General features: G+C 43.4%; 1 protein-coding gene across 7 annotated transcripts in view; it reads left to right on the top strand.

The window, feature by feature from the left end:
* The window catches only part of ST8SIA1 (ST8 alpha-N-acetyl-neuraminide alpha-2,8-sialyltransferase 1), a 172,696-nt gene that overhangs the window by 129,289 nt on the left and 19,706 nt on the right, over window positions 1-23,701 (top strand). For 6 of the 7 annotated variants that reach the window (XM_089303932.1, XM_089303926.1, XM_089303931.1 and 3 more), the window contains one exon: window positions 15,615-23,287. The exons of the other annotated variant lie outside the window; for it this stretch is intronic. In XM_089303932.1, the coding sequence (XP_089160058.1) occupies window positions 15,615-16,101 (487 nt within the window). In that variant the 3' untranslated portion in view covers window positions 16,102-23,287. Of the gene's footprint in view, window positions 1-15,614; window positions 23,288-23,701 lie in introns of those variants that run through there. 7 annotated transcript variants of the gene reach the window in all.

The following is a 23,701-nucleotide window of genomic DNA, read 5'->3' as shown; positions in this document are numbered from 1 at the left end:
CTGCATTGTCATCTATGGGTCCGAACTTCAGTGCTTCCACCATTCCCGGGGGGCCGTAGGATCCTTTGCTGGCTCTGCTGGGTTCTCTTGTTACTGACAGAGTGTTTAACCTGCAGAATGGCTGTTTCATGCCACTCACGCTACAACAGGGAGAGAGGATGGGAAGGTAAACTTGATATTGTGAAAATGGAACTTAGTGACCAACTGGATGTCACGGCTTCAGAAAAGCGAAGAACAGATGTTGACTCTCTGGAGGGCTATACCATCTGCTCATCTAAGACAGGGGAAGGGAACCTTTATTTTTTCTGCCAAGGGCCAATTGGATATGTATAACATCGTTTGCAGGCCATACAAAATTATCAGCTTAAAAATTAGCTGTAGGGGGCCGTGGCTCTTTAGGCTAATCCTTCGCCTGCGGCGCGGGCACACCGAGTTCTAGTCCCGGTCGGGGCGCCGGATTCTGTCCTGGTTGCCCCTCTTCCAGGCCAACTCTCTGCTGTGGCCAGGGAGTGCAGTGGAGGATGGCCCAGGTGCTTGGGCCCTGCACCCGCATGGGAGACCAAGATAAGTACCTGGCTCCTGCCATCGGGTCAGCGTGGTGCGGCGGCCATTGGAGGTTGAACCAACGGCAAAGGAAGACCTTTCTCTCTCTCTCTGTCTCTCTCTCACTGTCCACTCTGCCTGTCAAAAAAATAAATAAATAAAATAAATTAAAAAAAATTAGCTATAGGGGCCGGCACTGTGGCGCAGCGGGTTAACGCCCTGGCCTGAAGCGCCGGCATCCTATATGGACGCTGGTTCGAAACTCAGCTGCCCCACTTCCAATTCAGCTCTCTGCTGTGGCCTGGGAAAGCAGTGGAAGATGGTCCAAGCCCTTGGGCCCCTGCACCCACATGGGAGACCGGGAAGAAGCTCCTGGCTCCTGGCTTCTGGCTTCAGATCGGCACAGCTCCGGCCATTGCAACTAATTGGGGAGTGAACCATCGGATGGAAGACCTCTCTCTCTCTCTCTCTCTCTCTACCTACCTACCTACCTACCTCTTCTTTCTCTGTGTAACTGTGACTTTCAAATAAATAAATCCTAAAAAAATTCATATCTCATTTTTTAAAAAATTAGCTCTAAGTTTATTGAACGTGGAGGCCTGCCTGTGGTTGCCTTGGCAGAACCAGAGCAAGTGTATCTGCAGGCCTAGTACAGCCCGTGGGCCTGACATTGCTCACCCCGATGTAAGGAATGTGGTCGTTAGAATGTATTTTGGAGAGAAAATGTTGAGGGTGAGATGCTTCCCATTGCTCTCCACAGGACTCCTCCCTCACTTTCTTCAACTCCCTGCTAAAATGGCCCTTAAATAAAACAGTACCCCCACTCTCTTTTCCTGTCACTCCACTTTATTTTCTGCGTGGACTTCACACATTATTCTTTGCTTGTCTCTTCTCACTTGAATGGAAGCTCCTGGAAGACAGAGACTTGATGTGTGGTGTTCATTTCTGTATCCCATGGGGCACAGAGTGGTGCCTGGCTCTTCACAGACACTCAGTAAGTCATCAGTGAGTGTATGAATGAATCCATATTAAAGTGGCCAGTGGTCTGCTGGCTGTAACAGTAAGTGCTAACATTTATTAGTGCTACCAATGGGACAACACTGTTCTAAATGGTCTACAGTTATCAGTTTAGGTAACAGCACGTGACTCTGGGCTGGCTACAACCAGCATCCTTGTGTTGTGGATAAGGAGATGGAAGTGTATTCAGCATAAGGCACTTGTGGAAATCCACAGTGTTGGTGAACATCAGATGGAATTCAGCTGCAGATTAGGACTTCACAGTTCCCTGCCAGCCACCAGGCAGCTCTCTGAGGAGCAGGATGGGAGGCACATTGGGAAGTCACTGGCGTGGGTTCAGATGACAGCAGAGGTCACCCTGGTTCTTAACGCTTTTCCGGGTTGATTTGGAACTGCTATTTTGTGTCTAGCAGAGAGTTCAACGCTCTCTCCACTAGTCTGGGAGATTCCTAAGCTTACATCTACATAGCCTTTGTTTATTGCAATCACCCATTTCCTTGCATTGCCTGTTTGCTTCAGTCTCCTATTCCTCTCACCTCCCTGACTGTTGTCTCTCTGCTCCCTACACACAAGGACAATACTGTTCCCAAATGCATGATGTGTAGTAGCAGATTTTACAGGAGGTTTGAGGTGGTAGAGGGGACGCATTGCAGAATTATCAAGCAGAGAACCTTTTCTCTTAGCAGCAGTTTGACCACCCTGTCACTGGGAACATCCCACTTGTGACAGTGCCCCAGTCCCCAGCATCCCATGCTGTTTCTTACACTTTTCTCTTTCTCCCCTCCTCTCATTCTTTGACTCAGTGGCCCCCAAATTCCTTTGATCTACTTCATCCAGAGAGTTGTTATTTGTGTCCTATAATATTCTCTTATGGCTGACTTTTTCAACACCCAGAGTTCTCCCCACACCTAAACAGTGATAATTCTGTTTCCACAAGAAACATTGGTGTCTGTTGCCTTGGCAGCTCATGACAAGAGCCTCGGGTGATTACTGATGCCATAAACAAGAGTGTCAATTGGTTAAGTCAACAACAGGAGTCACTGTGCACTTACTCCTCATGTAGGATCTCTGTCCTTAGTGTGCTGTACATTGAGATTTAATGCTATAACTAGTACTCAAACAGTATTTTTCACTTTATGTTTCTGTGTGGGAGCAAACTGTTGAAATCTTTAGTTAATGTATGCTAAACTGATCTTCTGTATATAAAGAGAATTGAAAATGAATCTTGATATGAATGGAAGGGGAGAGGGAGTGGGAAAGGGGAGGGTTGCGGGTGGGAGGGACGTTATGGGGGGGAAGCCATTGTAATCCATAAGCTGTACTTTGGAAATTTATATTCATTAAATAACAGTTAAAAAAAATAATATTTTCTTCTCCGCTACACAGGTCCTAGCTTAGATCAGGATACCGAGTGAAATCTTACAGGAGTATGGAAGATGTGAGAAAAAAAAAATCAACTCTGGAGAAATGGAGGGAGGTCAGGAAGTTGCTAGGAAAAAAACTATGTGCTTTCGAGGGCATTTTTAGTTAGTTTGTTTTCAGCTGAGGGAGACTTGGGCAAGAGCCATGTTGGGGGAAGGGCCAACCAATGACAGTGGATAAAAGAGGAGGCAGTGATGAAATAAGGTCCTTGAGAAGGTGACAGGGGCGGGGCCTAGATTATAGGTGAATGAACTCACCTGTGACAGTACGGCTGTCTTCCATTGAGGGAAAAGCCACAAGATGTCCCTGAAAAGCAGTCAAGAGGCAGACTGAGTTGGGAGCCAGGGTGTATTGCATTCCCACTCTGAAACTTCGTTAGAGTACTTAGCCATTCTGATCCTCAATTTCTCCATACCAGACAAGGGATAATGCCTTCTACATAGAGTTCCTGCAAGGCTTAAGTAAGATAACATGCATTAAGCAAGACTCTTATAATAGAATTTGTTGATTATTTCTGTAATTTGATTAAAGGCCTTTCAATTTTTATCCCAGATTATCACTGGTGTCATAAATCAACAAGAGGCCATATTTGCTACATCTGGCTTTTTTTTTTTTCATCAGCTGTGAAAGGGGATTTGTGATTCCTTGGTCTCACTGACATTTGAGGATTGACATTAAACTTGTTTCTCACAGGACGAACAGATCTGCAGCATTGTTGTTGTCCTTGGCTGTAACTTGCTTTCCTTTTAAAGTTGAATCCTCTCTTTCTCTCGCTCTAGTGCTATCTCTGCTTTTCAATAAAAATGAAGGTAAAAAAATACAATTTTTTAAACAAAAGAAATTCTTTAGATGAGACATATACATTCCATTTCCAAACCCTTTCGCATGTTTTTCTAACCGGCTTGATCTCTGTGGACAATTGAGTTTTCAGCACATGGTCTAGATTGGTTTCTACCGAAAAAGCCCATACCACTAATAACTTTCACATTGCTAAATCTCCAAAGAGCATTCCCTGGCTTTATGTCACTTGTTCTCTGTTCCATGTTTGCCATTGTTGATAAAGCTCTCCTGAATCTCTCGTTCCCTCCACGGTGAGCACTCCTCTGATTTCCTCTGACTTTGCAGCCCACCGGCTATTGCTACATACAGCTCTGCCTCCCTGGGCCACCATTTCGATGCTGTGGCGTGTCCATAACTTCTTTTCAGGCCACTGCTCTTCTGGGTGGCTCAACATGCCCCACATGAATTTGTATCTTCCTCTTCAAATTGCCTTCCCCTGTTGTGTTAACGTATTGTGATGAAAGGAGTCACCAGATACCCAAGCCTTCCAGTCCCCTAGTCTGAAACCACGCCCACGTCTAGGGACAGTGCCTATGTCACAGCTGGCACAAGAGAGGCACTAAATGGGACGCACACCTCACCACTGCTTCCCAACTCAAACTCAGTCTTGCTCCATCTAGTCACCAAATTCCTCTCCTCGCTGTAGGACCCTAACAGCAAGCCAGTTGGTCTCCATCGTCCCTTACAGGTGAAACCACAACCTCCATTTCAAGTGGCGGCAGGTCCTTCTGTTACTCTGTCCTGTGCATCCCGGGGCCTCGTCTCTGCCTCCTCCCAAGGCGCTGCGGCTTTCCCATATTAAGTTGTTGCCATTTCTTGGGTGCCACACCCTCACACCTCGTTGCCTTTATCTTTGCTCTTCTTCCAGCCAGTTCTGCTCCTCTTCTTCAGCTCTGCTGATATCACTAACCCCAACTTATTTCTCAGAATTCATTTCAGATGCATCTGTATCTAAGAGTCCTGTCCTAAATGTTTTGTCTCTTAGCGACATTCCCAGTATAGGTTTGGAACCCTTACTCCACAAATATTTTTAAGGTTACATTTTTTTAAAATTTATTTATTTTGAGATAGAGAGAGAGCTCCCATTTGCTGGTTCACTCCCCAGATGTCTGCAAAAGCAGGCTCCAGGCTGAGGCTGATACTGGAAGCCAGGAATGGCGTTAGGGTTTCCTTTGTGGGTGGCAGAAAGCCAATTACTTGAGCCATCACCTGCTGCTTTGCAGGGTCTACCTCGGCCAGAAGCTGGAGTTAGGAGCCAGAGCTGGAAATGAAAAGCAGGCACGCCTGTGTGAATTGCAGCACCTTAATCACTTGACTAAACGTCTTGTCCCAAGGATCACATTCTTAGGGCGTGTTTTACTGCCTTGTCCATCAGCAGGACAGCTTAGCATGGCGTGTTCTTTGCAGCCTGGTGGAGTGTCCTTTTCTGGCGAAGTGACACACTCACAGGATGTGAAGGTACAAAGGGGCAGGGTACTGTACATCAACAGAGAATTGGCATCGACAGGAGAAAGGAAGCGACAGCTGCCCTGGACAGCGGCGATGAGGGGGAGCCACCATGAATGTGGCCAGGGGCCCACAGTGACAGAGCAGGAAGCAAATAATACGAGGAGAGCAGTCGCCCACCGGAAAATTGCCGAAGCATCTGAACAGGAAGCCAACAATAAGGGGAACATGCAAATTAAAGTGATTTAGAGAGAGACATTGGAACAGCCATCGTGTGTAAAGGAAGTAAAGTTTTAAAATGAAGTATGTGTAGGAGATAAATTAGCTTGAACATTTACATGACTTTCTTAATGTGTTTTCTACTGTACGTACTTTATTATTTTTTTTAATTTATTTATTTGAAAGTCAGAGTTACACAGAGGAGAGGCAGAGAGAGAGAGAGAGGTCTTCCATCCATTGGTTTACTCCCCAGATGGCTGCAATGGCCAGAGCTGCGCTGATCTGAAGCCAAGAGCCAGGAGTTTCTTCCGGGTCTCCCACGAGGGTGCAGGGGCCCAAGGACTTGGACAATCTTCCACTGCTTTCCCAGGCCATAGCAGAGAGCTGGATTGGAAGAGGAGCAGCCGGGACTAGAACTGGAGCCCATATGGGATGCCGGTGCTTCAGGCCAGGGGGTTAACCCGCTGTGCCACAGAGTCGGCCCCAACATACTTTATAATAATATTAAAAACTTGAATAAAAGCACACATGATTCCCATTTATTGTTATTGAAAAGAGTGAACTGGAGACACAATTCTTTACATTTATGAGATTACTAAGAATCTGACCCTTTAAAAGGAAATAACACAAGTAGCACATAAATAATCACTTTCCAAACAACAAAAACTTTCGAGATGATCTGGCTAAAGCTTTCTTTGGAGCCAGCGTTGTGGCACAGCAGGTTAAGTCACCACCTGCAGCACCAGATCCCACATTGGGGTGTTGGTTCAAGTCCGGGCTGCTGTGCTTCTGATCCAGCTCCCTGCCAATGCACCTGGGAAACAGCAGAGGATGGCCCACGTGCTTGGGCCCCTGGACCCACGTGGGAGACCTGGATGGAGTTCCTGGCTCCTGGCTTTGTCCTGGCCCGGGCATGACTGTCACAGCCATTTGGGAAGTGAATCAATGGATGGACGATATCTTCATTTTTCTGTGTAGCATTCTGTCTTGTCAGTATTTCCATTTCAGTACAGACGTAGCTGTGTCGTTAAGAGACTTGCTGTGTATCCACAGTAGGATATGATGGAAGTTACTTGGCCACCCCCCACCTTGTGATGGACACCTGGGGGGGGTCCTGATTTTCTGCATATTTCAGCAGTCAGTGCCACATGCCAAGCTCTCTTCTTGGTGTTTTGCATGTAGCCGTAAACAAAACGAAGTCCTTCTCCACATGCACATTCAAGAAGGTACACACTGAAGATGTCACACAGGGATTGGCTCTAGCAAAGAGGCAAGGCGAGATGGTCAGAAAGGCTTCCCTGAGGTGCTCTCCTCTGAGCCACGACCCAGGAGAAGGCAGAAGCAGAGGTGCCCGCAGACAGATGCAGGTGCGGGACTGGGGACGGCAGGTCTGTCTACTGAAATCCCAGATCACCTTTTGAACTGCCTGCAAGAGTTCGTGATCGCGTTAGAAGCATCCAAGCATCCAGTTCCCACACTCTGACAGGTGTTACTATCAAGATCCTTGTTTTGTTTTCCCAGTCAGATATGTGGACAGCTGTAGTTTTAATAGGCATCGCTTTAACACTAGTGGGGTTGTGCAGGTTTTGGTAAGTGTGTTGGCCCTTTGAGTTTGCTGTCTCGGACTTGATAGTTCCATATCACTGTGCATTTTTCTGTTTTGTTATTCGTGTGTTGGTTATTTCATTTTCATGTTCTTGTCCTGGGTACTGCTCCTTTGTTGCATGGTGCAATCGGTGTATTTGTTGTTCATTTGCATGGTTTATATTCTGGTTACTAATCTTTTGCCATGTAGGTTGTAAACCATTTCCCCCATCCACTGCTTGTCCCTTTTCGTTATATAAATTTCTCTTGGAGATATCATTGCTTTTAAGGCAGTTGCGTTTGTCAGACTTTTCTTTTATGGATTTTTGCTTTTATTGCTTCATTCTGCAATGCCTTTTAAATCTCAAATCTTAAAGATAAATTTCTTGTGTTTTCTTCTCATTTTAGAATATATCATTATTCCTCTGGAATTTAATTTTCTGAACACTGTGAAGTATTAATTTATTTTAGTTTCAGTTGACTAAGTAGTAGTCCCAGGACAATTTGAAAAATAGCCTTTTAAAAATTAATTTGCTTGAAAGCCGGCGCCGTGGCTCAATAGGCTAATCCTCCACCTTGCGGCGCCGGCACACCGGGTTCTAGTCCCGGTTGGGGCGCCGGATTCTGTCCCGGTTGCCCCTCTTCCAGGCCAGCTCTCTGCTATGGCCAGGGAGTGCAGTGGAGGATGGCCCAGGTGCTTGGGCCCTGCACCCCATGGGAGACCAGGAAAAGCACCTGGATCCTGGCTCCTGCCATCGGATCAGCACGGTGCGCCGGCTGCAGCGGCGGCCATTGGAGGGTGAACCAACGGCAAAGGAAGACCTTTCTCTCTCTGTCTCTCTCTCTCACTGTCCACTCTGCCTGTCAAAAATTAAAAAAAAAAAAAAAAATTAATTTGCTTGAAATCTCACTTTTATATGGGAAATCCCCAAATATGCATCATTCTGCTTCAAAACTCTTTTCTTTTTTGTTGTGTATTGTCTGTTCTTGCAAGAGTTCCATGCTATTTTTAATACTATACTTGTATAATCAGCTTTGATATTAATAATTTAAATCCTTCCCCTTTGTTATTTTTTTTGTCAAAATTGTCTTGAGCTTCATACTGATTTGTACCTTCCATGTGAAGCTTAAAATCATCAAATGTTACTTTGAGATAATATTGGAGTTTTGGGTTAGATTGCATTGAACCCACAAACCTGTTTAGGATGACAAATTTTCAGTATCCATATTGTCATATATATGTTACAGTCTGTAATTGTTTTAGGTTCATTTTCATGTATTTTGGGGCTCTGTACCTTTTATAACTGAAATGTATGTTTTAATAAATTTTTGGACATGCATATATGATTGCCGCTGTGTAGAGATGCTAAGATGCTAATCTTGACCAAGTCTCTGTTGACTATAAAAGTATTTTTTCAGGTTTTATTTTTGGCATATTCTATACAGGTGTTTATACCACCTGAAAATATTAACAAATTTCTTCTTATAAATGTACTTGAAATGTATTTTTAAAATTTTTTCTGGTGTAGTGTGTGTAAATACCTTTATGTTGGCTTCTTATTTTATTACATTTTGACAAGACATTGTGGCTTGTATCGTAATTGCTTTTAATACATGGGTTTTCTTTTTGGACTTAGTATGTGGTCATTTTTAGGTATTTTCTATTTTAAAAATAGACATTTTTTAATTGAAGACTAACCATGACGGTGGAATTGTGTTTATTGATGATTTTTATTAGTTTGTGCTATATACATTGTGAAGCTATCTTGTTGTGTACGTAAGGTTTCCTGACTTATATTTTCTTAGTGATCCACAAAAATCTGTTCAACAAAAATTATTTTATCCTTTTTTTCTTTTAAAAATTGTTTATATTTTTACCAAAATAATGCTAAATTTAAATGTTTGTGGAAGTTTGAGAGATGTATTTTTAGCAAAATAATGCACGTATAGACTTTTAAAAATGTAGAACAAAGCTTAAATGAGGAGCAGCAGTCTTCTGTCATGGACAGTCCACTCCTCCAAGTCGTGTTTAAGAAATCAATTCCGTTAGCTTGTTTAGCTTTTTGCCTTGTTGCATCTGAAAGCAGCCTGCTTGATAAGAATCTTTGAATTTCTGACTCATCTATGGGTTCTTAATAGGAAAATTAAATATTCTGCTCTCCTGCCCTGCTCATCACAGCCCCCTCCCCTCTCATCCACACACAGACTTTCCTGCCCTCCTAATCCAGATCCGTGACAAGCAAGTCAGTAGGCAGTGCCCGCCTTGCAGTCTCCATAAGTGGTTCACATCTGAGACAAAAAGTCCATTACAGGTATTTTATTTCCTGTCCAACTTTTAATTCTCCCCCAGATCTAATAACGCCTTTCCACGGAGCAGTAATTCATCTGCAGACTCCCATTAGAGCTGTAGCTCTTTTTTCATTACTGCCAAACACATTAGCCTGTCGGGGGCACTTTTTGTACTTACCCAGACATCCATCCTGGAGCTGTCGGTTTCCCTCACCAGCAGCTGATTGATGGCTCCCTGCGCCTACCATGCAGCTGTTTTTCTGGAGCTTGCTTTCACCAGGACGCATCTGTTGTTGTATTTTTTACTTGCCAGCAAGTCTTTCTTCAGACCTGCATGTTTGTTTTCTTTTTGTAGCATCCTACTCTGGGCGCAGTAGCTATTAATATTGCTAAACAAACGAATTACAGCTTTTTAGGAGTTTTTTTCTACCCTTGGTTTCCTCTGTGCGCCTCTGTTCTTTGTTTTGTTCTCTGCTGCCTGGTGGGAGGTTGTTCTTCCTCCGCTAGGGATCCTGACTGTCTGTTCCTGTCTGGGGGCAGGAAGCGCCTGCAGACCAGGCAGATGCCAGGTGGCCAGCCTGCTTTCTCTAGGGTGGCTACTGAATGTCCCTGTCTGGAGGTCTGTGACCTGGGCCAGGAGGTGACAGTGTTCTCCTTGGGGACTGTAAGCCTGGCTGCTGACCCCGTATGAACTGAACAGGGTTTCCAGTGTCCTCTGCACTGAGCCGGCTGTCAGGAACCTTCTGTCCCTGCCTGAGGTCTGACACCCCCTCCTAGACACACACTGTAATCACGGATCAGGGCGGCATTGTAAACAGGAGCGCTGTAGACGGTTCCGAGACACCTACTTCCCCACTGTCCTTGCCACTTCTGAGAGCAGCGCTTGGCAAGGTGGAGCTCCACTTTGTTTCCTAGCCGCCTTTTTCACAGGGAAATCGCACAAGGGATCCATGTAGAGTCCGCCTTGTTTTCTTGCTTCAGAGTAGATGTGGATTATTTATTTATTTATTTATTTATTTGACAGAGTTATAGACAGAGAGAGAGACAGAGAGAAAGGTCTTCCTTCCGTTGGTTCACCCCCCAAATGGCCGCTAAGGCTGGTGCAGCAGCCAGCATGCTGCGCTGATCCAAAGCCAGGAGCCAGGTGCTTCCTCCTGGTCTCCCATGCGGGTGCAGGACCCAAGCACTTGGGCCATCCTCCACTGCCTTCCCGGGCCACAGCAGAGAGCTGGACTGGAAGAGGAGCAACCGGGACAGAACCCAGCGCCCATATGGGATACTGGCGCCACAGGCGGAGGATTAGCCAAGTGAGCCACGGCGCCAGCCCCAGTAGATGTGGATTTGTAAAACTGTTCCCTCTCATTGCTAGATATTTGTTGTGGCAGAGGGGAGGATCCTCATCCCTTCTTTATTCTTTTCAGTTTATATCCTAATTAGAAACCTGTACCAGAGTAGCTGAACATTTTTATTAACTGAATTTCCTTTTTAGATTGTGCTTTTGTCCATTTTCACATCAATAATCTATATAGTCTCTAATTTCATGTATCATAACCAATTTGTCTTACTATAAATCTTTTTCAGAGTAATTCTCTTTTTATTTTAGTTATCTTATTTTTCATGCTAATGAGCCTTGACATAATCAAGTTTCTCAATATTTTCCTCCATCAAAAGATACTTTGTGTCTAATAAAGTCCACAGCTGTTTTTTGTAGTTTCCTTGTCACGTGGATTTTAAATATTTATCTTACTTATCTTGAAACTATTTTGTAATTTTTTTGTGTAGCGTGAGTCTGTTCCTCCCTCACATTTCCAAATTGCTAGTTAGCTATATCAATATTGTTTATTAAGTAATTTTAAAGGTTTTATTAGTTTTATACATGCACTTTCAAATAATAAATTCTTTGATAAAACGTGCTGTATTTCTCTGCTTTCCACTCTATTCTGTTCATTTGGTCTTTTCTTTCATGGCCATATTCATTACATATTAATCATTTCTATTTTAATAATTCATAGGCTGATCTGATTTCATTTCTTCTTTTTCTGTTGGTATGTCTTAGTTTCCCATTTGTCTGGTACACGGCTCTGCTGAGCTGGGCTGTGTAGGCTATAGGATGAATGAGGCCTTCCCTTGGTCTTCAAGGAGATGTAGTCTTGAAGGATGTGAGCAGTTGATATTGAGAAGCTCAAAAAGAGACTTTTTGAAGGCTTAAGTTGGAAGGGAGTTAGATGAGTGTAAGAGGGAGAAGCCTAAGTGCAGTCTTGATTTATGGGCAGAACTTCCCCCAAGGTAATGGGCAGAGAGGCAGAAAGGAATGTGTATGTGCAAAGCAAGCACTGGACGAGTGCATGGAGAGGAACAGCTGGAGCAGTTAAGGGCTTGGCCAGTGGCTGGGTGTGAGCCTGCAGTGATCATTCTCTGCAGCACTCCTATCATTCTACTTAAGTCTGATAACAGTTTAGTAAAAATCAAAACCAACCCTATTAAACCATAACTACTGAATTAAATTGATTTTGTACAGTCATTTGTTTAAGAATGGATAGGTACATGGCCGGCGCCATGGCTCACTAGGCTAATCCTCTGCCTGAGGCGCCGGTACTCCGGGTTCTAGTCCCAGTCGGGGCGCCGGATTCTGTCCCGGTTGCCCCTCTTCCAGGCCAGCTCTCTGCTGTGGCCAGGGAGTGCAGTGGAGGATGGCCCAAGTGCTTGGGCCCTGCACCCCATGGGAGACCAGGAGGAAGCATCTGGCTCCTGGCTTCAGATTAGCGCAGCGTGCCGGCTGTAGCCGCCATTTGTGGGGTGAACCAATGGCAAAAGGAAGACCTCTCTCTCTGTCTCTCTCTCTCTGTCTAACTCTGCCTGTCCAAAAAAAAAAAAAAAAAAAGAATGGATAATAATAAAATGTAATAGATAGGCCTTTTTTTAACAGTGTCAATAAAATTAAGACTGTAATCAGGTATGTGTGTTCCTTTTCACTATTAAAACTCAGAGAAGCATACCCCCTTTGAGGAATAATCAGTCAGCTTTGAGAAAGGGAACACGAACTCAGATGTCCTGATTTTTTTTTTTTACTTTTTTAATTTTTTAAAATTTTTTTGACAGGCAGAGTGGACAGTGAGAAAGAGAGACAGAAAGGTCTTTCTTTGCCATTGGTTCACCCTCCAATGGCCGTCACGGCCGGCGCACTGAGGCTGGCACACTGCACTGATCTGAAGGCAGGAGCCAGGTGCTTTTCCTGGTCTCCCATGCGGTGCAGGACCCAAGAACCTGGGCCATCCTCCACTGCACTCCCGGGCCATAGCAGAGAGCTGGCCTGGAAGAGGGACAACCGGGACAGAATCTGGCGCCCCCACCGGGACTAGAACCCAGTGTCCCGGCACCGCAGACGGAGGATTAGCCTATTGAGCCACGGTACCAGCCTAAATACTGAATTTTTGAAGACGACCCCCACTTTAGAACTGCAGATATAAAGGGAAAGAGGGAGGCTTTTTCCCTCTGAAAATGGCATCAAGAATAAAATTAGAGGGACCGGCACCGTAGCACAGTAGGTTAATCCTCTGCCTGTGGCGCTGGCATCCCATATGGGCACCGGTTCTAGTCCCGGCTGCTCCACTTCCAGTCCAGCTCTCTGCTATGGCTTGGGAAAGCAGTAGAGAATTGCCCAAGTGCTTGGGCCCCTGTACCTGCGTGGGAGACTGGGAGGAAGCACCTGGCTCCTGGCTTCGGATCGGCGTGTTTCCAGCTGTTGCAGCCATTAGGGGAGTGAACCAACAGGGGAAGACCTTTCTCTGTGTCTCTCTCTCTCACTGTCTGTAACTCTGCCTCTCAAATAAATTAAAAAAAAACTTTTAAAAAAAGAATACAATTAGAATATGTTAAGTAAGATGTTGAGGGATAGACACAGAGAGGTAGACAACTTACACTGATGCATTGGTCTTCTAAGTAAGTGCATCTCATATATGCCTGGAGCACAATCACCAGAAGTGTTGGATAGCACATTCAGCTCCTTGGGTGACTCTGACCAGAACCCTGGCAGCTGTGGTGGCAGAGACCTCTCCAGGCTGCTATGACCAAAGCATGAGAACCATGTTCAAATGACATAGGGGGTTACCTACCTGGTGTGTCCACATGATTGGTAAAGCATTCATGATTTTCCAGAGAGAGTAGAAGATCTGGGTAAGTCGAGGAGGGAATAAAGGAATTGCTGGGAAGAGCCCATTTTGAAGTTGGGAAGCAGGAAATTGTGTGGGAGAGGTCAGCCGAGCTCCAGGAAATTGTTGAATGTGTTCCCATGGCTTCCCCCACCGTCCAGAGCTTCTACTCAAAGACCCTGTTGTTATTTCTCTATTTTCAGGGGCCAGGACAAATTGCTATAGTAGGCTACTGGGGCAAGGACATAAAGAAAACTGGGCAGATTTCTCTTCCTCCCTGGCTTGTGAAACACACCTTTCTTTCTTGGCAAGCAGAGCAACTAACAGTGATTGTTACTGAGAAAGTCCTGTGCATTTTGCTTTTCAGAATTTGATTTTCATGTGTTTATGATGAGCCTATGTACCAGTCGGGCCATACTTCACTCTGTGGGCCGTGGTTCTGCTCTGCTCTGCTCTTAGATGGGGATGCTGCTGCTCCACCTGCACATAACCTGAGATGAGCAGCTCCCTTGTCCTGAAAGAAAGCACTGGTGGCAAGGCCTTGGTCTAGTTCATTGTTCTCTCTCTCTGCCTGCCCGCCTCCCTCTGCTGTCTCAGCAGCTCTTCCTTCTTTCTGCCTCAGATCAGCTTGGGCAGTCAGCATTCATATCTGTAGGTTCTGCATCCATTGATTCAACCTACTGTGTATTGAAAATACAGGAAAATAGTTAAGTTATATTCATATGGAATATGTACAGACTCTATTTTCTTGCCATCATTCTCTAAACAATATAGCGTGACAGCTGTCTATATAGCTTTTGCATTGTATTTGGCATTCTAAGTCAACTAGAGAGGGTTTGACTTACATAGGAGGGTTCTATGCAAATACAATGCCATTTGATATAAGGGACTTGAGCATCTTCAGGTTTTGACAATCTTGAGGGCTTCTAGGACCAATTCCTCCATGGATACCAAGGAATGATTGTACTTCCAGGGTTCGTTCTTTGACACAGACTGATTGACAGCTGTCATGAGTGATAAAACATAAGTAGTAACTGCTCTGAAAGTTCCAGTTCACAACAGAGTGACATCCAAGCAAGTTAGAGACACATGAAAGGTTTTTCATGGTACACTTTATCTTCAATCACAGCTCCCACCAATCCTACCTCCCCCATTCTAGGGACACAATCCTCATTTCTTCAGTACACCTTGCATTCTTACCTGTCTACTGTGCCTGCTAGCTTAGGTGCTGTTACCTCTAGTGTTTCCCTAGGCAACTGTATTTAAATAGTGCCCCCTCTCAGTGGCTTTCTCAGACCTCGCTCCCTCTTCCAACACAGAATTATTTTTTTCATCAGTGTTGTGTTTAGAACACTATATCTGACTCATTTTTACTTTTGTGTCTTGAACTGGACTTGAATTTCTTGCGACCAAAAAGTGGACCGTTAGTTTTTTAATTCCTCAATGTTTGATGTGTAGACTATTTATCATAAACTTCAATTGACTATATTTGAACCAGCAGTCCTGTCTTGATATAAATGTAAATCAAAAGAGCATAGGAAAGTAAAAGTTCTTTGGAGCAGGCAGTCTGGGCAAGTCTGCCATTTTAGTGACAAGTCTTTCTTCTCTCCATGTAGTATTATAGTTAAGGCATAGCATTGACTCTTCTGAATACTCAGAGACTCATAGAATTGTGGTGGGAGCACCTAACTTAGAATCAGTGCTTTGATATGCAGGAAGAGACCAGGCCTGTACTCATGTTGGCCACACAATGAGCTTTTGTGAAAATCACAGCCAACAACCTTTAGAAATTCATGAGTATTAACCCCCATTACATTCCAGAAAAATGTATTCTGGAAGAGAACAGAACATACAATGCATTTCACTTCAGAGAGAATCTCATTAAGGAGTATTAACCTAAGTTTAAGGCATTGGGGTAGGGGAAAGGCAGGCTGCTTGATGAGAGATAATTGGTTAATTCAAGGAGGATTTTAAACATAAGTGTAGTGTGTTTCATGTGTTTTGCTGAGATTGTTTGACTATCAGAGGCATGAGAAGACAGTAAAGTGGGTTTTGCTAAGTTCCTTTTTCTCTAGGGTTAATGGAGCTGCTTATTCTCTTTAATAGGTTTCAAAACCTGCTGTGGTCCAGAAAGACGTTTGTGGACAACATGAAAATCTATAACCACAGCTACATCTACATGCCTGCCTTTTCTATGAAGACGGGGACCGAGCCATCCCTCCGGGTTTATTATACACTGTCAGATGTCGGTGCCAACCAAACAGTGCTTTTTGCCAATCCCAACTTTCTCCGTAGCATTGGAAAGTTCTGGAAAAGCAGGGGAATCCATGCCAAGCGCCTGTCCACAGGACTCTTTCTGGTGAGCGCAGCCCTGGGCTTGTGTGAAGAGGTGGTCCTCTATGGCTTCTGGCCCTTCTCTGTGGATATGCACGAGCAGCCCATCAGCCACCACTACTATGACAACGTCTTGCCCTTCTCTGGCTTCCATGCTATGCCGGAGGAATTTCTCCAGCTCTGGTATCTGCACAAAGTCGGTGCATTGAGAATGCAGCTAGACCCGTGTGAGGATACCTCCCTCCAGCCCACTTCCTAGGGACAGTGGAAGAAGGAAGGACTGAGCCAGGGTATTTTTGTTAGCTTTTCTACATGACTGCAGAAGGGGAATGGTCACGCTGTTTCATGGATTTTCAGAGACCGCTTGGGAAACAGAACAACCAAACTCCATGCAAAACTTTGCTTTTAGTAATGGCTAGGAGGACAAACAAGAAATGAATTATCCTGTGAAACATTTTATCACCCGCCATGGATTTGCAACTAGTACAAGGCTGATGAAGCAGTGTTTGTGAAGCACACGTCCATGGGTCACATCTCGAAGATGCAATTGAAAAACAAGGCAAACTCTAGTCATTGAGGCTGAGGAGGTAGAATAAAGTCTACCTGCAGGGGCAGACGTGTTGCCAATTGTCAACATAAACCGGCTTCATGATAATAATAAAACCTGTCTTACTAAGACTGGCATTAGAACTATAGGTTTTTTAAAAAGCATTATTTATTTTTGCCCTATTTCGGGGCCATGGGTATGGGGTAGATTTAAAAAAAAATCCCTTACTGAGTAATAGGGGTACAAAATGCTACAGCTGATCATTGTGGTTTGTTGAACCAAGTCTATATTAACTGTAGTTCGCATCCGTTTAAAAAAGTTCCAATAAGAATTGCTTCTTCCCCCTGTGTCAAGTCCGCTTAGGCAACGTGAAGCAATGTTGAATTCAGACTGTGTTGATTTTCAGTCCGGAAAACATGAGCCACTTTCCCTCCTCAGAATGTAAGCTGTAAACTCAATTGTAGGTCTGTAAGCCTGTTTGCATTGTTACTATGATTTTAGTGCGAAGTGACTAAGTGCAAGTGCTTTAGTTGTGTATGAACTGGCATAATTGTCTTCATAATTTATTGTTCGGGGCTGAAGCTGAGCACAGTGATGTAGAGTCTTTGGATTACAGGCCAGAAGGCAAATCCCTTTGGAAGATACCATGGTATAGTCGCTCTAAGGTAAAGCACGCATGTGGACACATGCAGGCAGGCATGGGCACATGTACACACATACACTTTCACACACACCGTGAACAAAGCTCATTCCCAGCAACTGTGACAGCTGAAGCCCCAGGACTTGATACAACAAAAATCTATCGTCAGTGTTGGAAAGCCACAGTGTATCATGTGCTGTCCCCTATGTGTTGTTGTAAGACAGGCTAGCTTACTGAGAGTGCAGAAGGCTTATACCACCGTGAGATGCAGGTCTTAGCCCCGCCAGGTGCTTACCTGAATAAGCAGAGTGTTCTACTCCTTTTGAAATCCCCTCCCCCAGAATGTCCTTAATGGGCCCACGTTGGCCATGGTCACACAAGGCACAAGGTGGGACTTGTACAGATAGCGGCTGGTTCCCTTAGTAGCGGGTAGGACTACTTAGCTTGTGACACCGCTTTGACATCCAACAAGAAAACTCTATTATTAAATTGCATTTACATGTAAGAGAGAGGCAAAGCTGCCTTCCATATTTGGGTTTTGGAAGGACTTACTAGAGCTCATTATCTTCATTTTAAATGTCACTGAAATATTGGTAAACTGTACCAAGATGCTTGATTTCAATTTTTGTGGTATAAACTTAGTATCTTATAACTCACACAGATTAAAACAAGTGGCGTTTTTCCATGGGTTAATTTGCAAGATGTCAAGATAGCAAAGCCCTTGAGAAAATTCTTCATCATTGGAGTTGGCAGTTTTAAATGTGTTTGAATATCAAGATTATTATAGAAGTTAGCAGTTAAAGTAGAACTGGTTGACATACATAGGTTATATAGGTACTTAAAAAGTTAAGAATTAGCATCAGTTCTGTCCAGAAATGGTTTGCTATTTTGATCCTACTGACAACCAAAATCTAATGAGAACATACTATGAGCTGAGTTAATATTCACTTTATTTGCAACCCTGATTATGTTTTCTATGTTGAGCTATTATTATTTAATAATTGAGACAGGAATACATTTTTACTAATACACTTCATTAAAAATATAAAAGGGCTAACAAAAAACCATATATAAAAGTTAATAAAATGTCACTCAGATTAATGTTTTAATTATTAAAATTGTTCAAATGTAACTAATGAGTTCCAGAAAGCCTATATTATCATTCCATCAAAAATGCAACCTGGAAATTTTGTGTCTTATTGTGATTCCTGGAATACATTCATGCACTAGTTTTACACCATGTGTAGCTGATACATTTGTCAAACTATGCTCTGTAGCTTCTGAAGGGCAAATGGAAATGGCCAGTCCTGGGAATGTTCTATTAGACTTGAGCTGCTCAGTTGGAGTGATTCCCCTCTTCCCTCTGGCAATATTTTCATTGCCATGACTCAAGGGTGCTACTAGTATATAATGCAGAGAGGCCAAGGATCCTTTTAAAACATCATACAAGGCACAAGTTGGCCCCTTCTAGCAAGTAATTACCCAATCTTAAGCTAGTACCAAGTGAAGTTTTGACTGTTACACATTATCTTCACTCACGGATATGCATACCTGCTCAGAGCACTCAAAATATGACTACCGTTTAATGAACGTGTTTCCTTAGGGTGCGTTACAGTTTGGCATTGCTTTCTAGCCAGAGTTCATATGTGTGCTCTGAAATGCTTTTTTTCTGCGGCTAGTCAGATAAATGTACTAAGCAAGAATGTGTGCGGGGGGCGTGGGGGCATGAAGCTAGACATCTCTATCTTAATTGGGATCTGAGAGGATTCCAAGGATCTGAGAATTATCTTGTAAGGTACTGTGACATATTTCTGTGATTCTATCGAATTCTAAACTCCCATAATTTTATTTTATTTTCCTGAATATAAGACCCGCAGAATTGGATCAGGTACTTTACCAAGTTTGGTCAGTTATATTTTAATAGTACCAGCCCATAAGATTCAGCTCAGGGAACGTCCAGGTTATGGTACGTGCGTTCAGTAAGTGATTCATGCTTGATCACTTTGAGCACATCTGCCAAGAGAGAGCATCGTTTTCTGTCATCAGGCTAAATTGTAAACTGTTTTGTAATGGCAAAAAGTAGTTTGCTTCATGGAGGCAAATAGAAGGGAGGAAAGTCTTAATTTTTATTGGCCCCAATTTGAGAATTGCATCGATTGCAAGATCATGAAAAAGGATAATCTCTTTTATTTTGACCAGATGTCATAAAAGTAAGATAGGTGAAGGATTAAGTCATTCTACAAGAAGAAAAGTCGTGTTTTATCTGAGGGGTTTTTATATGGAAGAGAACTCCTGGATGCGCATGCATCCTGTAGAATATTTTACCGAAAGTTAAAACCCAAATTGTGCATCTCAATTGCGTGATTCTTAACACAAAATGTTAGGAGGTACTCCTTGGGTTTTTTCCTCTGTACAGTTCAGTTTTAGCTATTTTAGCAGAGGTCAGAAATAAATGATTGAAAATGACAGATGTTCAAACAGTCCCTTTTGTTTGGCTTTGTGAAGTCTGATGCCCTTCTTTTGGCTAAGACCTTGTTAAGGCTGAATTTAACTTGTACCTGAAGAAAGCTGAGCAGTGTGGTTTGCCATGGGGAATGACTGAAAGAATCATGGGGTTCCATATTTGCCAAAAATATTCTTAGACAAAGGATTTAAAGGAATGATAGAAGTGATCCAAAATGGAAACAGTAATGACATCTCATCAACACCTTGAGTAGTTTTACATCTTTGTTGTATGCAACCTACTATTCCTTTGTTTGGAAACCAAGAGTTTAAATTTCTATTTGAAAATAGGAGTTTGTGAAATTTTTAACAGACATATCTGTGTTGGAAGAAATCTAAAGGGGAAGATGTCACCAGTTCAGAATTCTAAGACTTTCCCACCAGACCCAGGTAGAATCTGCCCTGTGTTTGTACAAGTCCAAAGAGCAGGATCTGTAAGGACTTCTGGGGACAAGTATGTGGAAGAGTGAAGACTGGGAGTAATACTGCCTTAATCGTTTCTGTACCTTGCTAGTGTAGAGGTCAGCTCTCAGATCCAAAGACTTCTGGTGGGTGCGCATCTGGTTGGAAGTGAGTTACCAATTTCAGGCTGCCTGCAGCTGGAGTCAGCATTAAATATAACAAGCAGTGTTGACAGCTTCATTCTGCCATGTGCCGGGGAGGGAATCATCACACCCCGGAGCTCTCAGCATTCAAGGAATCAGAGAGGTCTCTGCCCTTGACATTGACTGTCCGTCTCCGTCCTGTTCCTGGAGCAGGCTTGGCTCTAAGCTTGAGCTGATACATGTGACTAGCGAGGTGCTGTAGAAATGTGCTGAGGACCTTAAAATGTTCTACTGCCTTCATCTGTTTTGCTATTGTTTAACTTGTGCTCTCTAAATTTGGGTGTCTTGTCTTAGAGTCTGGTCACCCTGACCTGATTGTAACCCTGCCCTGGCTTATGAAAAGCAGGGCTTTCTTCCTCATTCAGATGGGCTTTCTGGGTTCTTGAAGCTAGCGGGATGTCAGATATTCTGCCTAGATGCCCCTCACTGTGAGGACACAGTACTACAGGTTGAATGTTATAAAATTCCTGTTTTATAAGTTGATGGAGACATGAATCTCCACAGCCTTTTTCCTTCCTGTTAGAAATGGATACTGTCTGCTTCATCTCCATCGTTGCATTGTCTTTTGAGGTTTTTTTTTTTTTACATACATCTTAGAGGTGAGAGACTGAGGCAAGTGCATGAATGGGATGCTTATTTAAACATAACAGGACCTCTGATCATCATTACCGTAAGGAACAATGCAGGCTTCTGTTTCCTTCCTCGGTTTTTCTCTCCTTCCCTCCCTCCCTTCCTGCCTCCCTCCCTTCCTGCCTCCCTCCCTTCCTCCCTTCCTCCCTTCCTCCCTTCCTTTCTTATACCAGCATTTCTGATTTCTTCTCTCCCTGACACTTAAGGAACACATGACATAAATTGACATTTGATGCCTGTGAACATTTGCATAGTAGCCAAAGCCTTTGAGAAACACGGTAGGGGAATTACATTTTATGGTCACTCATTCATCCACTTGCCTGTGTCCCTGTTGACCCTAAGACTGTGCCTAAAGCCTTTTCGATTGTGTTTTCCCGTTGAAGCTGTGGGCGTTCTAGAATCAATGATGCTAAGCTCTCTGGGAGTTTTCTGGAATGATAGCCAATTACATTCAATCCTGTCTCTTTCTGCCTCTTTTCAGACTTTAACCCAGGTAGTTTTCATTAAAAAAAAATATATATATGTTTTGGACAATACCAAGAAACATATAAGAGATGTGATTTAATCCCAGGCAGAGAAAATCTCTATGCCCGGAAAACAAAATTATAATTTAAAAGGATTAACCAGCATTTACAACAAAACAGGCTGAACTCATGGCTTTTAATTTGAAAGGAGCATGGGGAGGGTGCTCAGATGGCCGCTAAGCAAAGAATGAGGGAGAGGTTGGAGAGCCCAGAGTGAAGCTTTTTGAAAATATTTTAAAGGAAATATATAATCATCCCGTTGTTAGGTTTAAGGATGAAAAGCCACTGGAGGAAAGAGCAGGAGAGCCAGAGTGTGAGACTCCGGGGGTGGGGGGACACCTGCTTTCCGCTCTGCCCCTGTCAGTCTCACGGCCCCCACCTCCTTGTCCCACCATGCCTTGCGCTCCTTGGCGGCTGAAACCAGTGAAAGGAGCACTCCCATTTCCATGTCACTCTTTCATCTGGGCTTTAGTGCATCCTCCCAAAAGAAGGTTACGGCTGAGATCTCCTGTCCCAGTGACGGGAAGGGATAGCAGGAAGTGCCGCCATAAACGTGACCCTCTGAAATGTGGTCCCCATTGCTGTGTGTAGCTTAGAGGGAGGAGACTTCAGTCCCCTGCTTCCACAACTTCTTCAGCAAGAAACGTGTGGGTCCACCGTCCCTAAAGCAGATCCTGCTGCTTTCTCTCCCCTGTGTACTAGAGTACTTAGCACACAGATTCAGATGCACGCCGGTTAACGTTATTTATGGAGACGGCTGCTTGGACGAGGCTGGGAAGTGGCAGAGGGTGCCTTAACTTTTTCTGCTTTGACTACCACTTTCTTATGTGTGTCTTTGATGCGCTTCTGTCCCTTTAGAGATGTACTTGTGTTCCAAGTTGTATGTGTATCATCAGCAAGAACTGACAAATGTAGCAAATGTGACTGTTTTATAGAAATGCACAGTTGTCTACATAGGCTTTGGAGAAGTCTGATAACCATATGTAAATATTCCTTGTTGAAGTAGTAGAGCCTTCTGGTAGGAAGCTCCTTAGATGATAGCTACATGAGGACTTAAAAATTACGAATGTGTATTTCTCTAGCAAATTCTAGTGTTCCTGGAAGCAAGGAATCAATCAGTCGCTTCCTCATGCAGTCTTAAGCATCGGTTCCATGGGCTGTCTTGATGGTAGATTACTGCAAGCCACTCCCCTCATACGATACAGGAGTCACAATTTAGGGTGATCTGTGGACACTGGGGTACACCGCAGTCAGAGACTAGGGAGAAGGGGAGAGAATAAATCAGTAGAGTTCCATGGAAAAGCCTGCTTTATCTCTGAAGAATCTGGAATATCACTAGACCTTAGCTACCAATACTGCATTGTTGATCTGAAACCGTTAGAAACAAGTACTTCTTTCTGGTCTCTTCACTCTGTAGCTGCACATTATATATTATTCCACACATGTGCAGGCTGTGTTAGGAGCTGCTTTTTCAGAGACTGAAGGCCAGAAGAAATAGAAAAACTCAGATATTCCTCTTTTCTTATACAATGTAGTGTGACCACCAGTCCATGAATGTAATAATGCTGGAGAAGATTTTAGATTAGGCTATAAAATGGAAGTCATCTTTGAAGTGCATATGAAATCACTTCTTCCTATTAAAGCCAAACTCCACAGGCAGAAAGTGTGGGGAAATCAGTTCTCCTCATTTCTTTTTTTAGAGTTTCATATAAAATGTAGCAGGTAAGAAAAAAAAAAACCTTTAATTGGTACTTTTTATAGTGCGACTTGAAAAACTAGTGTCTGTCTACTGGTTCTATTGAGTTGTTTCTTTATGCAGAATCTAAATGCAGTGTCATAGGAGGAGGTTTGCTGTGAAAACATGTCTTTTTACTTGGTGTCTTCATTGTAATTATGGCTGGCAGTGAGAAAGTTCACTAAGTCTCAATTTCTCTACCTCCTTTACATGGAGAAAATTTGGAAACGTACCCTGTGAATAAAATGGTTTTTTTACGCCTTGTGAAGTCTTTTTATTTCCCAGAAGTATAGATAATGCTGTTTCCTTTTTGATTCCTGCTTTATTTTGTATCCATGTCAGCTTTTTTGTCCTTAGGGATGGAAAGTCATGGTACTTAGTGAGGAAATTGTTTTAGAAATAAGAATTATAATTGCTATGACTATAAGAACACTTGGTGCTTCTTAGGCAGAGGAAAGGCACTATCTATTGGACAAAGCAAAAAGAAAATTGAACATTTACTTAATATGATTATTGTCAATGAGCCTACTTTTTCCAGCAGTACAATTTTTCCTTTTTTCAATGAGTCAGTATCAAGTGTGTGTGTGTCCGAGAGGCATTTTAATAAATACTAACAAAAAGCAAAGCATTCATATGCCCCTTCTGCTCAGATGGGTGACTTTGAAAGGCCCAGTGT

The sequence above is a fragment of the Oryctolagus cuniculus genome, chromosome 9, assembly GCF_051225735.1.
Source record: "Oryctolagus cuniculus isolate XC-2025 breed Fujian yellow rabbit chromosome 9, ASM5122573v1, whole genome shotgun sequence".
NCBI lineage: Eukaryota > Metazoa > Chordata > Mammalia > Lagomorpha > Leporidae > Oryctolagus > Oryctolagus cuniculus.
Note: the sequence above shows the minus strand (reverse complement) of the source record. Positions and strands in the feature narration are given on the sequence as shown.